The 14,892-nt window shown below is 44.7% G+C and overlaps 1 protein-coding gene across 1 annotated transcript in view; it reads right to left on the minus strand.

Moving 5' to 3' along the window:
- Window positions 1-481: 481 nt before the first annotated feature.
- The window catches only part of LOC311426519 (alpha-2-macroglobulin-like), a 38,648-nt gene continuing 24,237 nt past the window's right edge, over window positions 482-14,892 (minus strand). Inside the window, exons 20-36 of the mRNA XM_084502918.1 lie at window positions 13,887-14,013; window positions 13,176-13,297; window positions 10,304-10,355; window positions 9,519-9,602; window positions 9,215-9,391; window positions 8,635-8,719; window positions 7,946-8,102; window positions 7,580-7,654; window positions 6,688-6,853; window positions 5,644-5,867; window positions 4,834-5,052; window positions 4,414-4,541; window positions 3,969-4,059; window positions 3,302-3,376; window positions 2,762-2,864; window positions 2,568-2,609; window positions 482-1,615 (exon numbers count right to left, since the gene is read on the minus strand). Of these exons, the coding sequence (XP_084359044.1) occupies window positions 1,590-1,615; window positions 2,568-2,609; window positions 2,762-2,864; window positions 3,302-3,376; window positions 3,969-4,059; window positions 4,414-4,541; window positions 4,834-5,052; window positions 5,644-5,867; window positions 6,688-6,853; window positions 7,580-7,654; window positions 7,946-8,102; window positions 8,635-8,719; window positions 9,215-9,391; window positions 9,519-9,602; window positions 10,304-10,355; window positions 13,176-13,297; window positions 13,887-14,013 (1,953 nt within the window). The 3' untranslated portion in view covers window positions 482-1,589. The remainder of the gene's footprint in view (window positions 1,616-2,567; window positions 2,610-2,761; window positions 2,865-3,301; window positions 3,377-3,968; window positions 4,060-4,413; window positions 4,542-4,833; window positions 5,053-5,643; window positions 5,868-6,687; window positions 6,854-7,579; window positions 7,655-7,945; window positions 8,103-8,634; window positions 8,720-9,214; window positions 9,392-9,518; window positions 9,603-10,303; window positions 10,356-13,175; window positions 13,298-13,886; window positions 14,014-14,892) is intronic.

A 14,892-nucleotide genomic window follows, 5' to 3' on the forward strand; every position in this document is an offset into this window, starting at 1 on the left:
TGGCTGGAGTTCCCTACCTAGCCCACATCTGTAAAGTAGTTTAACATCCCTCTGCTTGACTAGGATGTGAATTGTCTGTCACATGCTTGCAGGCCCTCCATGGCATATGACACAGGAAACTTTATCAAGGCTACTGTAGGAAAGCACAAGAATATCCAAATATTCCATTTCTACCCCCATAGAGCACGCTTTACATGCTTCAAAGGCAAACTGCAATGGTCTAAAATCAAAACAGTTTCATTCAGAACCCAAAAACTATGTCGCTTTTAGCACCTGGAAAATAAATTATGTTATGCTAGGAAATGAAATGGTTTTACTATTTCTAAATCAAATAAAAATGGAATTAGTATTCGTGCTCAATTAGAAATTTTTCTCAGTATTCTCTGAAGCCTGTTGATTTCATAGGCTTCTCTGAATATGAGGTGTCAAAAAGGTCTTGGGTGAGTGAACACCAATCACCAAGAGATAATGTGAAATAATATTAATATTTAACAAAATAGCTGAAGAACTTTATTTGTTTTCAGTACCAATGTTTGGATAGGTGCACAAAGAGAAAATTGGATGCAACAGCTAGCTGTGCATACTTTGGATATACAACAAGCCATGATATCTAGCAATAAGCATTTAATGAGAATAAACAGTCACAACCTGGAGACACCTTAATATAAGAGGTTTAGGGACAGTTTCACCAAAGCAACTCCATGATTTAAATAAACATGCTATTTATACTAGACTCAGATAGTTAGGGTACTGGCAAATGCTTTTAGGAAGCTTCTAGGCCATGCTGCTTGCCAAGAGGGTTTTTACTCATACTCCCTGGGAACCTCCAAGAAGAAGCAGGTGCAACATATGGAAGTTTCCACAAGAAGGCCCAAGCTTCATCTGGAGAACACACTATTATTATAAATTATCAGCTTAAAGCATAATACATGCATATATCCCTCTGGCCCTCCACTGTCCCAACACCCCTTGCATGTTCTAAGCTTCATATATAACTTAGAAGAGGGCAGACTGTATCTGCTCCCACACTTCTAAGAATAAGAAACAACCCTGGATGGAGTGGCTCCTGGGCACATTATTTCGTGTAACGTTAGTTGACCATCCAGAGTGCCTCCAGGTAAGTTACATGGATAGGAACCTGCAGAGGGCAATTCAATCAAGTCATGGTTTCTAAGCCAGGGAAGAGAAATTGCTCTCAAGAAGTACCTGTCCTTCTCCATTGTTTAGACAGAATCTCAGCTAACAAGTTCGAAGTAAACATCTCGGAGAAGGCTACATTAGAAAAGCTGACCCTGACTTAAATCATCTTCTATCTTCACAACTGTCAGCCTTACAGTTCTGCACACAGGCATGGCTGGATGGGATGCTCTTCAACCTAAGAAGCCAGACAGATTAAAGCTGTGACTGGAGATTGAGCAGCAAGAAATAGAACTGGGAATAAGCTGTTCAAAAATCATTGGTCAGTACAGTTAATTTGTTTGTAAAGTTCATTTTACATTCCTTGCAGGCACTATCCAAATGTCAGTCTATTCTCTCCATAGCTGGTGGTGACAGCGAGGCAGGTGGGGTCTAGCAGCTTGGAGTGTTCCTCACACGTTGCCCTGGTCTACTTCCTCTGCAAGGATGAGAGAAAATGGAAGGGAACCGGAGTTAGAGTGATATGATAGTTCCCTCTCTCAAGTGGAGAGAAAGAGAGAGCAAGATGTATCATGCTGCAATGTGCCAGCAGCACATAGGGCTTTGCCACATACAGCTGCTAAGCAGGCTGGGGTGCAATATTGTACAGCTATGCTCCCCCCCCCTCACCTCCCCCCCCAAAAAAATAAAATGACATGGCTGTGTGTACACCAGGGCAGTTTTCTCTCACCATACAAGGGAGGCAAACCCAAGTTCTTAAAATGGACAAACCACTTCAATAGTAACGGCTGTACAGGATTCCTCCTTGATTCCTTCCTGCTGCAGGTATGGCTGTATACTCAGAGTAGGAAATGAGGGGCTACGAGCAGTACCATATTACAGCTTTGGTGGAAAGGTATACCATGCTTGGGCAGGAGCTTCTGGAGCACAGTATGGTATCATGGAAGGTCAGATCATGACATGCTGCTCTATGGGGTATATATGTTGGTGACCTTGATTTGTTCTATTGATTTAGACAGAGCGCTTCTGGCAAGCAGAGTGCCAGGTGTTTTGGAAGAGCCAAGTCCCATGATCAGAAAGATCCCATAGCTACACTAGCAGGAGAACTCAGGAAGAACCAACAGATACCCTGATGCCAAGGCAACAAAAATGATGTAAGAAACTCAAGCTCAAAGAAGAAGGAAATGGGGCACCTTCAGTCAAGCCAGGAGAACCTGACTGTAAGAATACAGGGAGAGTCAGTTTTCAATGAGACAACACCACTGTGCCTCTTGTGTTCACAGTTTTGCATCCAAAATCTGTGCATGTGCATTGGGAAAATCTCATTCAAAATAACTGTCAGACAGACATAAGCACTGAATGGAAAACCTCATGCACAGTGAGGAAGATGTAGAAAACTCTGAAGAAGAGAAGGGCTCTCCATACCCTACCTGTGGTGCAGGGAGCGCTGTACTCCTGTGTGGCAAACTCATCTGGAAAACAGAAGGGGAAGGAGAGAGCAGGGCTGTTGGCTGGCATAGGGATGGGTGCCAGGGGCAGCTGTGGGTCCCCAGAGCTCCCATGCACCTCCACGTATCGAACTCCCCATGCTTGTTCCCAAGGGCACCCCCAGACCCTCACTTACCTGTCTCGTAGTAGTCATAGACCTTCACCTGGGCTGGCTTCAGGCCCTGCACAGGGATGTCCCGCTCCACCGTGAAGGAAAAGCTCAAGGTCTCATAGTTCAGCTGGGGAAGGGAAGCAGTGGAGGCTTAGGGGTGCCTCTGCATTTGCCCTGGTCTCTCCTGGTGTCTCCTCACTGGCCTCATTCCACTAGTGCTCTCCCTGCCACCAGTGCTCTGGGCCCTGGGGGTGTGTGTAGGACTACAGGCCTGGCTGAGGGGCAAGGGGAAACCCTGGGGCCTTTCCCCACACTGGGGGAGCCGGTGGTTGGTGGGCAGGTGTGGGCTGATCTGTGTGCAGGCATGGAGAGAAAACCTGCTGAGGGCTGGGATGGGAGAGTCATCCATATGAGAGAGACAAGGAGACTGGCAAACAGGTTTGTGTTTCATGGTTACAAGACTTGAGGTGCTTAACATTCCACTACTTAAAGAAGTCCATGCTATTGCCAATGTAATTCAGAGCTCCACCGTGTGTCCCTCTGCAACCCTGAGTTTGTCCTCACCTTCGCTATATACACCAGAACGTGGTTTGAGCTGACTTCTGTTCTTTGGATTTGGAAAGGCTGGATGCTTGAAAGCTGGAAAGAGGATACAAGGAAGAGGTTACAGTTCTGAAGGGATGTCACTCATCCTTCAACTCACTGAATCTTCTTCCTATCACAAAACATTTAGCAGGTAGAGGCTGAGAACTAAAACATGGAAAAACTATGCCCTATAGGAATCAGCAAATACTCTTGTGTAGAGCCCCTCACAGTAAGACTTATGCCAGTTCTGACCAGCTGATGCTGTTGCACTTCCTTGACAAGAAAAAAAAAAAAAAGAAAAAAAGTAATGAGGGAATGGCATTTTCACAGCTATTGAAAATCTTTTGAGGCTCCTGAATACTTGAAATTGGGCCTGATCATCTCTTCCCAACTCTCAGGCTCAGGTCCACACAATACATTAACGCAAGCTACCAAAAGTGGTACAGGTGTGAGAAGGGGCTGTTGCTACTGGAATCCCTCGTGCACCATGGGAGATCAGTAGACAGGAGATCGGTAAAAGAACCAGGGTAAAAAGTGAGGCAGGGCTAACAGTGGAAAAGATACCAGAACAACTAGGGCCACCTTCAAAAAAGGGCGTGGATTAGGGGCAGATATCCTTGGAGAAATAATTCACATGGGCGCCTACCTTTCTTACTGAAGACTTGACAGGGATGAATCCCGACAGCATTTTCACATCAACAATCACCATGTTGGAGACGTTGCGCTCACCTGTGTAACTGAGGAACCAAGCAGCAAAGATTCAGAGCACCTCGAGTCAAAGCTGGGGGCACTTCCACTTCTTCCCTAACGCCTGACATCCCACCGCTTTCTGGCAGCCCAACACCTTCTTCTCCAGCCCACTGCACTTCCCTAGACACCTGTGCCACCCCTCACTACTGCAGCCCTGGGTTCCTCACACAGCTTCACCCCGCAGGACGCCCCCTTCCTCCACAGCCTCCTCCCAGCACGGCTGCTTCTGGCGCACCTTGCGGGGGCTGCCCTGCCCCTCCCAGACTGCCTCACCCTGGACCACCAGAGCTCCTCCAGCTCCCATGGCTTCCCAGGAAGGCTCAGACCAGGCACGGACTTACCTGACATTTATGCCTATGTTAAAGACCTTGGGGACCTGGGAGTCCTCGCAGGTCTCTGGGGTGGTGTACACATGGAGAGTGAAGGGTGCGTCCTCCTGCGTGGGCTGCACGTTGTACCTCAGGCTCGTCTGGGGGAGAGCCAGCAGCTCTGTGTGAGCGTGGGTGTGCGTGCACAGCCCAGGAGAGAGACCGTCGCCTACCTGCCCAGCCCTCCCTCTTCTCCCTTCTCACAGCTCCCTCACACTTCCAGCACTGTCCCTCCTGCTCTTTTTCCCCCGCACAACAACACTTCTCTCCTCCGCCACAGCCTTCCCTCCCATGCCTCCCCTCTCCCTTGTCCTTGCTGTCCTCTCCCTGGCTCCTGCTGTCCCGGGGAAGGGGCTCCCCTCCCGGGACAGCACCAGCCTCCACCACCCTCACCTGCAGGTAGACGCATCCTTCACCAGACACCTCTGCGCTGTACTCCCCAGGCACCTGGGGCAGGGGGACGCGCTGCAGCAGCAGCCGGTTTGAGGGGTCCACTTGGAAGTCTTGCTGGAAGTCCCCTCCAGATCTCAGGGTCACTTGGGAAGCTGTTCCGCTCTTGGCGTAGGTGACAGCTCCGTACAGAGACAGGGCCTGAAGAGCCACCACTGTGTCCTGCAAGAGACGGGTCCCGGCACCCAGGGATGGCTGCGTTAGCCCAGTCAGCCCTTCCACAACCCGTCCTCCCAGAGCCTGCCCTTTGCTGGCGGTGGGCACCCTCTCCTCCACTCTCCATTTTCCCCACTCTTAAGGAAGGAGAGATGGAAAAGGTGAGTTTTTATACGATTCCATGCTCTCGCTGTGTCCTCTGCACAGCACTCGCTTGACCCTCAACTCCCTGTTGTGGAGCTCTGTGGAGCCTTCAAAAGCATTCTCCACAGGGGGAAGCAGCACCTGCATGTGCATACACAAACTGTGGTGAGGACCCCAAATTGCACTGTCACTCATGCCACTGCCATTCTGTCCCTCTGCGTCAAGAAAGCCAGGACATGAATCCGAATATCAGTCACTCCCATTGGTTCTACTTGGCATATATATTGGCCTGCAGCCTTTTGGGAACTCGGTAGCTGCGGCAGACGCTACAGGGCTAACTGCAGGGGTACAGTTCCTGCCGGGGCAAACCTTACCGTGCTCCTACCTTGCTCTCTGACACGCTGACACTCTCCTGACATTGACGTGTGAGCTCACGGGAGGGGAGTTGCTCACCTGGGTGGAGGAGAAGCCTCCATTGGGATTCTGCTGACTGCTGATCCACTTTGCAATAAGAGATGCGAACGACAGCTCATCCTGGGAAGGCGCCGGCTGTGTGGTGAGGTAAGCGAGGAGCACATAGGCCGTCATCTCCACTTCAGCAGAGGGAGCTCGGTAGCGATAGTAGGGGAGATCAGCCACCATCTCTTTCCCAGGCCGCTGCCAGTGAACAGATCCATCTTCACAGGAGGCAGGGAGTGGGCAAAGAAGACAACAAGGAACACTTACTTGCAAAGGAGTTACTGGCCCTGTTGGTGCTGCGGTGAGGACAGAGTCCCCAGCATGCAACCACAGGGTGAAACAGGAGCAGAGAAATAGCGCCTCACTCGTTGCACGGTTACAACTAGTCTAGGAGTGCTGAGGTCCTGTCTTTGCACCAGGATACCGCTTGCACTTAAACTCCATGCTCATGGAGGCATTTAAAGGCTTGAACACCTCATGGAGCCAGAGATCTACACGGAGCACCGGGCTGGGACACTGTCCCAGTTTGAGCAGAGATGCCCGGGTGGGGCAAGTAACAAGCTCCGTGAGGAGCAGGGCTTGAGAGCCACCCGCAGGTGCAGAAGGCAGAAGGTGCTGGTGGTGCTTCCTTCAGCACCGTGACAGACAACACTTGGGCAAACTGACTGCCCAGGCTGACTTTACCAGAACACTTCTGAGTCTTTATGCGGTTTCCTGCAAGACACGGAGCTTACGCTAGGGCCTCTGAAATGACCCGTATGTTCGTCTTCTGTCTCAGCATATCTCTCTCTTCCCTGGTTTATCATCCTCCATTCTATGTTCTGTGTCTCCCCTCAGAGCAGAGAAGTGGGACTGGACACTGAGAGGGAGCTGTCAAAAATGCAACTACCTTGCACAAGTGTTTCCTCTCTCTACACTTTTCCCCACCCACACAAGCCATTTCCTGCACCCACTGCCCCACCAACAAGAGCCGTTTTTTCAAGGGAAAAGGTAAGATTTGTGGGCTGGAAGAAAGCAAGTCCCATCAGGTACACTCACCCTTTTTCACCGCTTCCTTTTCAAGCAAGCCAAGCATTGCCTTCCTTTTCTCCTCCATTCCTGCCAGAGCAAAGGCGTACGCCAGCAGTGCCTTGGTGTACACGTGGTTTTCTTCTGCATTTGCTGCCGTTTCCAGGCAGAAGAGAGCATTACGCACCACTGAGTGCTGTGGAGAGGGAGACAGTGAGGCTGGGCAACAAGCTCTCTCCCATTGAATTCTATCATAGGAAAACAGGAAGAGTAGGTCCATTGTACACATGGACCCTTGAAAAACCCCACTGCTCTGTCTGATGGAGATTGTACCATCATGTATTCCTTCCCCTCCATGTCTTCTACCCCAGGTAACAAGTGGACAGCCAGAGGCTGTTCCTTATTTAGTACCTTCTCTTTTCTAATACATCATGTTACGGTGTTTCTTTTCCAGTTTGATTTTAAAAGTGGGAAGTAGGGCTCTAATCCTTCTGCCTAGGAAAGTATTCATTGCCTGACTGATTGCATGGGGTGTTGTGCCAACACAGTATGCTCTTACTAGTGTTCTGGTAGGAATGTACAATTTCAACAGAAAAGGAGAATTTTTTGGATGTAGAAAACCTATCCGTGTCATTTCTGGGATTTAAATATTATTTAACTCACCGTTAATCCATGGTGTACTCTTTTAAGTGAGCAAAAGCAAGATCCTTCACAAAAGAACTTAGAAAAAGATTAAATGAAATGTTTATGTGGGAGACAGGATTGGACAAAGGAGGAGACTGGAGGAAATGTTATTCCAGTCTGGGCTTGAAAAGAAAGAATATTCAGACAGTATTTCCTCTTTAAAAGGTAAAGGGGCTTGATAATCTGTGGGGGCCTAGTAGGGTAAATTACTACCAATAGTGACTCAGGTGATACATACAGTTACAGGCAGAGGAATCTCCAGCAATGCAATAGTGATGTAGGCTGTCAGTGAGACCTCATTGTCCACTCCACCCTGCAGGGAAACACAAAAGTAGATGTCATTCCCACAGAGCACCACTGACTTCTCCCTGTGCTACGCTATCTACATCATGCAAGGACAAATTCTTCCTAGCCTCCTACTTATCGTTAAGTCCTTCAGAAGTTGCCATTGGTTTCTTCCTGCTTTTTTAATAGTTCATATACATAGATTCCCCCTCCTTCCCAATCCCCAAGTGCTGATATATCTCTTTTAGTCCCAGGCTGACTTACAGTCAACTTCCAGCCTCACAAAGCTGATATGGAGCCAAACAGGCAGATATATTACCTTCATGGCATTATTCAGGAGCGTCCCAGAACTGTGGAAGCAACCATTCTCCTTCTGCTTTTGAGTGAGCCAGATCAAAGCATCCTGGATGTGCTTCTCATATATGAAGATGTATGGCCGGGCCTGGGCAAAGGACTTGAGGACAAAGGCTGTGAGCCTGAAAGCAACAAAGGGAACTGAGACAACCAGCCCTGTATCCATCACTGGTGATGGGGCCCATGCAGATATCACTGTTCCGGAAGAAAGCAGTAGAAGCTCCAAAACTTGGTTACGTGGGCTGGTTGGAAACTGCAAACTAGCTTAGCAATTTGTTGAGACAGGGACCAATGCTAAAGGTAACTGCCATTCACAGACATGAGGACTGTGGGTAGGTGGGCAATTGCATTCTAGGGATTCATCAGCATCTGTTAAGAAGAACTTGCTTGGGCATCCTGAGGGTCATCCTTACTTGAGCTGAACCAGGGTATTGGGGAGGTAAATAGCTATCAGTGCAGCATTACAAACCTAAAGGGGATCTCCCTTAGCATCCTTCCTTGTTCCATTATCCCACATGATTATTTATGATGTCATGATTATCCTTTCACTTACACCTCCATTTCAGCTTTCACAATGACCAAGCACAAGAGGACACCGAGAAAAGGGAGGGGATGAAGAGCAGAAATACAAAGCCAGTAGTACTGAAGTCTTACCAGGTATTCCCAGCCTGCCCAAATTGGGGCCCAAAGGTGCTATAAGAACCATCCCAGTGTTTATAGTTCAATTGCCTTTGATACCCTGAAATGGAGAGCAGAATATTTTTGTTGTCTCAGTACTTTTCAAGGAGTCATACAAATGAAATGTAGTAGAAATTGTTCTGGCTGTAAAAAATCAGGCCCAGCCGAAGGTGAAGAACACTTCTGAAATCTCAGTTCTAAAGACCTTTTGGGGCCTGAGATTCAGTATAAGCAGCTGCCAAGGTTACTGGTTACAGACTGATTTATATATTTCATAAAACCCTTTTCTTATAGAAAAGAGTTATTTTATTGCCAGTTCTGGACTTTTTCTATGTTCCTGTTTGGACACTGTCCTCTCTCACCCTGCACCTCTACCTGAGTACGGAATTCTTTCTTGTAGGTATTGTGTTAAATGCACTCAACCTACTACAGTATTATGTTCCCTTCCAGAGAATGCACTAGGAAAACCTCCCACAGATCATACATGCCAGTGGTAAAGTGTCCTTATCCTTATGCCAAGGAAAGGAATTAACAGAGAAGCCATGTCCCAGCTCACCGCTCACTAAGTATCCAATGGCCTTGGATTTGATCTCCTCACTCAACTGCCCTGTCTTGTTCAGATAGTCCAGGACATAGATGTTGGGTGCAAACAGGACCATGTTCTGTTCCCCGCAGCCAAATGGCATCTGGAGGAGCTGGTGCAGGTTCTGCATGGAAGTGCCCATAATGTCACCTGGGTAATGAGAGATTTTCAAGGGCACATTAGCATAATTCAGGGCTCAGAGGTCAACTATGCACAGGTTGAAAAAAACATGGCAGTGTTTTAAAACAGCATGTGACACTGAGAGTACTTCACTTACCTAGCACTGAGAAATATGCTCTGGCTGAACCATCCACCACATTCTCTGGGAGAACTAGAGCAACTGTCTCTGACATAGACTTTTCTGGGGAAAAACAAAAACAAAAACAAAACAAAAACAAAACAAAACAGAAAACAAACAAACAAACAAACAAAAACAATAAGAACAACAACCAGATCAGTTTGGTTAGGCTTCCTGATTACGTCTACATGTATGCGTATCAGCTAATGGGTTGAGATATCATTCACTGCACAAGGGTTTCCTGCCTTCAACAAATCCATTCATCTGCATTTTTGTTGTGGAATCCTCCTATCCTGCACATTTTCCATTAGGCCTGCAATACTCTCACACACAAAATGTTATGGATTTCTACATTGCACTATCAGCAGGCCTGGTTTGGAAAATACACTTTCTAGCCTATTTTTCTGGCCTCTCCTGCTTTGGTGGCAGGCCTGGCAGAGTTCAGTTTGTGATTTTACTTACATAGAATTAAAGACATTAGAGATAACCCTAATAAATACCAGATATTCTGTTCCCACAGGGACCTAGGCAGCCTTACTTCCTAAGAGCTATGCTTCTGGCTCTGCAATTGCAGAAGCTATTACAATCACAGCTGTTTAGGAAGAATTAATTTCACTACCAGTTGGACATCCATGTAGCTTATTCAGTTTCATTAGATCCTTATAATTTTTAAGCCTCATTTTCTCTTTATGTCTTAGTCTTTTCTTCATGGAAAAAAAAAAAAAAAAGAAAAAAAAAAGTCCTAGAAAGAAATAAGCTCTTACCAGATGCACAGATCACAGAGTTATATGTAGTTTCCACCTCCATCCCTTCTGGCTTTGGGGAAGAGGGAAGAAAAAAAGAAAAAAGTGAGAAACAGACAGAAAAAGAAATAAAAGAATGATCAATAGAGAAACTAAAAGGGACACTAAAAAGAAAACAAAAAACTTGCAAATTCTCCTGTAGTAATTACTTCATCGTAATGCAAAGCCTTTAGAAGTTGCTTACAAAGACATTCCTCTGTACACAAAACTGATGATAGAATCATAGAATCATAGAATGGGTTGGGTTAGAAGGGACCTTAAAGATAATCTAGTTCCAAACCCCCCAGGCTATAGGCAGGGATGCCACCCCCTAGATCAGGTTTGCCAGGGCCCCATCCAGCCTGGCCTTGAACACCTCCAGAGGTGAGGCATCCACACCCTCTGTGGGCAACCTGTTCCAGTGCCTCACCACCCTCTGAGTAAGGAATTTCTTCCTGACATCCAATCTAAATCTCCCCTCTTTCAGTTTAAAACCATTCCCCGATGTCCTGTCATAGATACATGAGCAAAGAGTCCCTCTCCATCCTTTTTATAAGAACTCTTTAAGTATTGAAAGGCCATGAATGAGAGACTGTGTCAAAAGCCTTACAGAAGTCCAGGTAGATGACTTTTGTCATCTGTAACACAGGTATGTTCCTTAGTCCAGCCTAGCGGAACATTTCAGACTGTTTACAGCTGATTGTGACACTACAGGATATTCATGCAAGAGTTTTGACAGGTGATAACTAAAGCACTCCAATGTTCCCACAAGTTACATATTAGAAAAACCAAAATTTAAATATACGCCATTCAACTGGTGATTTTTGACTACATTTAATGAGGGTAACTTCTGTTCCTCTATTTCAGAAAATTCTAGCCCCGTTTTTCAGAAAAGTCAGAAAAGAAGACATATTTTCTGTTGAGGTGATCTAGAAGATTCTGCATAAAACTAAGGAATCAAATCTTTACTAGAATTTTTTTTTCAGAGTTTAATTTAGTAAGACCCCCTCAACATTTTTTTATCCTCCAAACAGAGGACTTGCCATTCCTTCATTACTGGTTTCCAGCTTTTGCCAAAAGATTTTTTTTTTTCCAGTATGTAAAAAATGGTATTACCCTGACATTCTCACACAGTTAAAACATGTTGTCTCTCATTCTTCAATATAAAAGAGATGGAGAAAGATTAAAAGTTTGGGGAAAATTCAAAATCCAATAAAAAGAGAGAAAGCATTAGGATAAACTACAACCAAGCTAAATGCTTGTTTGCAAAGGTGCCTAGTGTTTGTTTCAGTGTACCACCCTGAAATGCAACTAAATGAGTTCCATTGTTTTGTTTGATTTTGAACATTTCAACAGGAAATTAAAATATACAAAACTAATTATTCAAAAGATTTTCATTTCCAGCTATGCAATTCTTGGGTGAAAACAAAAAACATCCTGTATCCCAATTAGCTTTCATCAAGGATTGGTTTCCTGAGGGCAAGAGAATGCCCCATGGACTCTGGTCATCTCCCTTTGCTCTCCCTAGAGTCCCATGACCTGCTGCAGGGAATATTGACATCCATGTGTTTGGGACAATGAAGCTCCACCCCAAGCAAGTTGCACTGTATCCACCCCTGCTAATTAATTGTTGGATGCTAATCTCTGATTCTATCCACTCAGGGCTAGATGGGGTAGATTAATTACTTCATTACAATAACAGAGTGATACCAGTAATCTCTTAGACAACCCAACAGAAGTTATTTTAATGCTTATTCAGTTATTTTCACTTCCCCACCATCTGGGAGAAAAGACTCTTTTAAAATTCAGAAGCAATTATCTTCCAGTATCTTCAAAGAACAAAGTAATTACTCTTTTTCCTGAAGGCATGTATGAAATTGCATTTTTTTTCCTGAAATGTTCAATAGTTCTTTGTGCCCCAATACATGAAATGCACTGTACAATCACATTCATTTGTAAATAAGCAAAATTAAAAAATAAAACAAAACAGACAAAAATAGGACTGTTGTTCCATCATTACATACAGGTCAGAAAAACATTTTCTGAAGTTATATATTATATGAATCCTAGATCTGCCTAACTGAAAATTGGAATATCTACAATTTATGGAGGAGTTGCGATGTCTTGACTAAATTTTCTTAAGTAAGATTATTTCTTTCCTTTCATGTATAGGAGTGACAATGTTGTGACATGATATAGTACAGAACTCACTATGCAAAAAGCTAGTATTTTTTGTTTGCCATTAATATCACAGGGAGTCTTAATACTGTGGATAAATTTTATGACTGCCTATTTATCATAAAAACTGTGGTTTAATCATTGTAAAATAGTGTCTAAGAAAAAAATGTAGAAAAGAATGAAAAAAAAAGTCAGTTCATACTGTTTTGAACATTCTTAAAAGTATAATAAAAACATTTCAAAACAGTGATGGCATTTTTTTTTTTTTTGAAATACATGTAGATCATGGCAACTGTTTCATGATCTAGAGTACTGGCCATGTACTGGAGGAGACACATAAGTTTTCTGGCAAAGCTTCCATTTGTAGCCTCTCCCTGTGACTTATTACAGGCAACACCAAGGAGTTCTCATTTTTCTCCCAGATGATATCTCTGGGATGAACCTGCCATGTTTGCTTATGTTTCCTGTTTATGTAATGTAACACACTGCTTTTATGAGTTATAGGATTTGTTGGCCTGTATAAGATTTATCAACTCTTAGTTTAATGAAGCATGCAGAATAAGAGCCATTATTTCTGCTATCACGACTTAAAGATCTTTATCATGCAGCAACTGTTACTATGTAGCGTGAAATTATTGTTACTCTTCTCTGCCACCTAACTCAGCATCCCCCATACCTCCACCAGCAGCTGTCTGATGACTGTGTCCTTCCGTCCTTTCTCAGGGGTCTCCACTATGGCGTTCCCGCAGGGCTGCTGGTTTTGCAGGGCCTCAGCGCTCACTGAGAACTCCACCTGCCCTGGAGGAAACAGGGGTCAGCCAGTCCTGCCGGGCAGCACAAGGGAAATGGGGGTTTGTGTTTGTGCTGGGCACTCTCAGCTGTGTTACAGAGATTTTCCAGGAGAAGAGCTAAATATGTGCCAGTGTTTTATCTTGATCCAGCTGCAGCCTTCTAGACCACCTCTTTTGTGATGGCCACCCAAGCAGGTGCTAATCAGTCAGCAAGAAGAGCAGTGGAGGGGCAGGTCTTCTAAATCAAACAGTCTTGATAGGGGATGATTCAGAGAAAGCTAGCTCTGAATTAAATATTTCAGACCCAGACACATTAAGGTACTTCATAGCTCCACAACAGGAATGTCTAAGCATTTTGCAAGTGTTAAGGGAATTTGTGATTTCTATTCAAATTTTGAGAAAAGGCCACAATCCTTAGAAAGTCTGTTTAGGACCTGCATCCTAATATTGTGTCTCAGCCTCAGAGCTGGACTTCCCACTTCTAGCACAGATAAGTTACTTCCAGACAGGTTTGGGGTCCTAGTTCCTCACACCAAAGATCTGATGCTATCCACAGATATCTTATTCTAGTATTTCCATGTAGTCCAGCCTCTTACCTAGAGATTTTGGTGTTACTGCCCAAGCCACAGTTTTCCTTTCATTCAGGCAGATGCAGTAGGATTCTTCCTCCTTCTCTACTGGAGCAGCCAGGAAATGAGTAGATTTAGCTAGAGACACGCTGACCTGCCATTTATACAGAGAAGTGTCAAGAAGGTTGGAATTACAGAGAAGCTGAAGTTACTGGAGTACATGGGCATGGGCATGGACTTGGTTATACTGTGGGACTGAGAACTTCATGGATATGGCAGTGCAAGAACTGGGCAATAAAATGGAAAAAGACTGAGGTGAGTAAAATTTTAAGAGATTGGTGAGATAAATGTGGAGAACACGACATGTATTACTCTTTAGAAAGGAAACTGATTCAAGGAAAATGGAGAGCATTTATCAATTATGTGAATAAAGACAAAGCAATGTCTATGAATGAAACCATGAGTTAAAGATCCTCCATCACAATTAATTAGGTGAAGAGGTAAAACTCCAGCAGTGTGAAAGCTAGTAAGGTAACAAGGGAGGGTGGAATAAGGAACCTGAAAATAGCAAACAAAACAGGAAAGACAAGGAAATGATACAGCATTTGAATGACTGGATCAGTATTCCTCCTTGTTTCAGCTTCCTTTCAGAATATACATCAGTGTTTGTGAAACACCAAGCAAAAGTGATTGAGATTTCATTAGGATCAACTCTCAAATTCTCTTGTCTCCTTTGATGGTGAAAGAATGCAGATAAGAATACTAAAGCTATACAGTTCTGCTCAGTGTCTTAAGGTTAGATGCAATCAATTAGAGGAAGCATATTCCAGAAAATGTGGCATGATACTTTGTGAGATCACAGAATCATGAGGTGAGACTAAAGGCTAAAAAAGTGTATCCACTCTTGTGAGCCTGGATTTTCCATATCGGTAGGCAATGACACTGTGGTCTACAGATGACCTTATGGATATGAAGTCTATGTGGTCTATAAGTCTAAATGGTCTGAAGATAACTTATAACAAGTTCCTTGTTT

The sequence above is a fragment of the Aythya ferina genome, assembly GCF_964211825.1.
Source record: "Aythya ferina genome assembly, chromosome: 1".
NCBI lineage: Eukaryota > Metazoa > Chordata > Aves > Anseriformes > Anatidae > Aythya > Aythya ferina.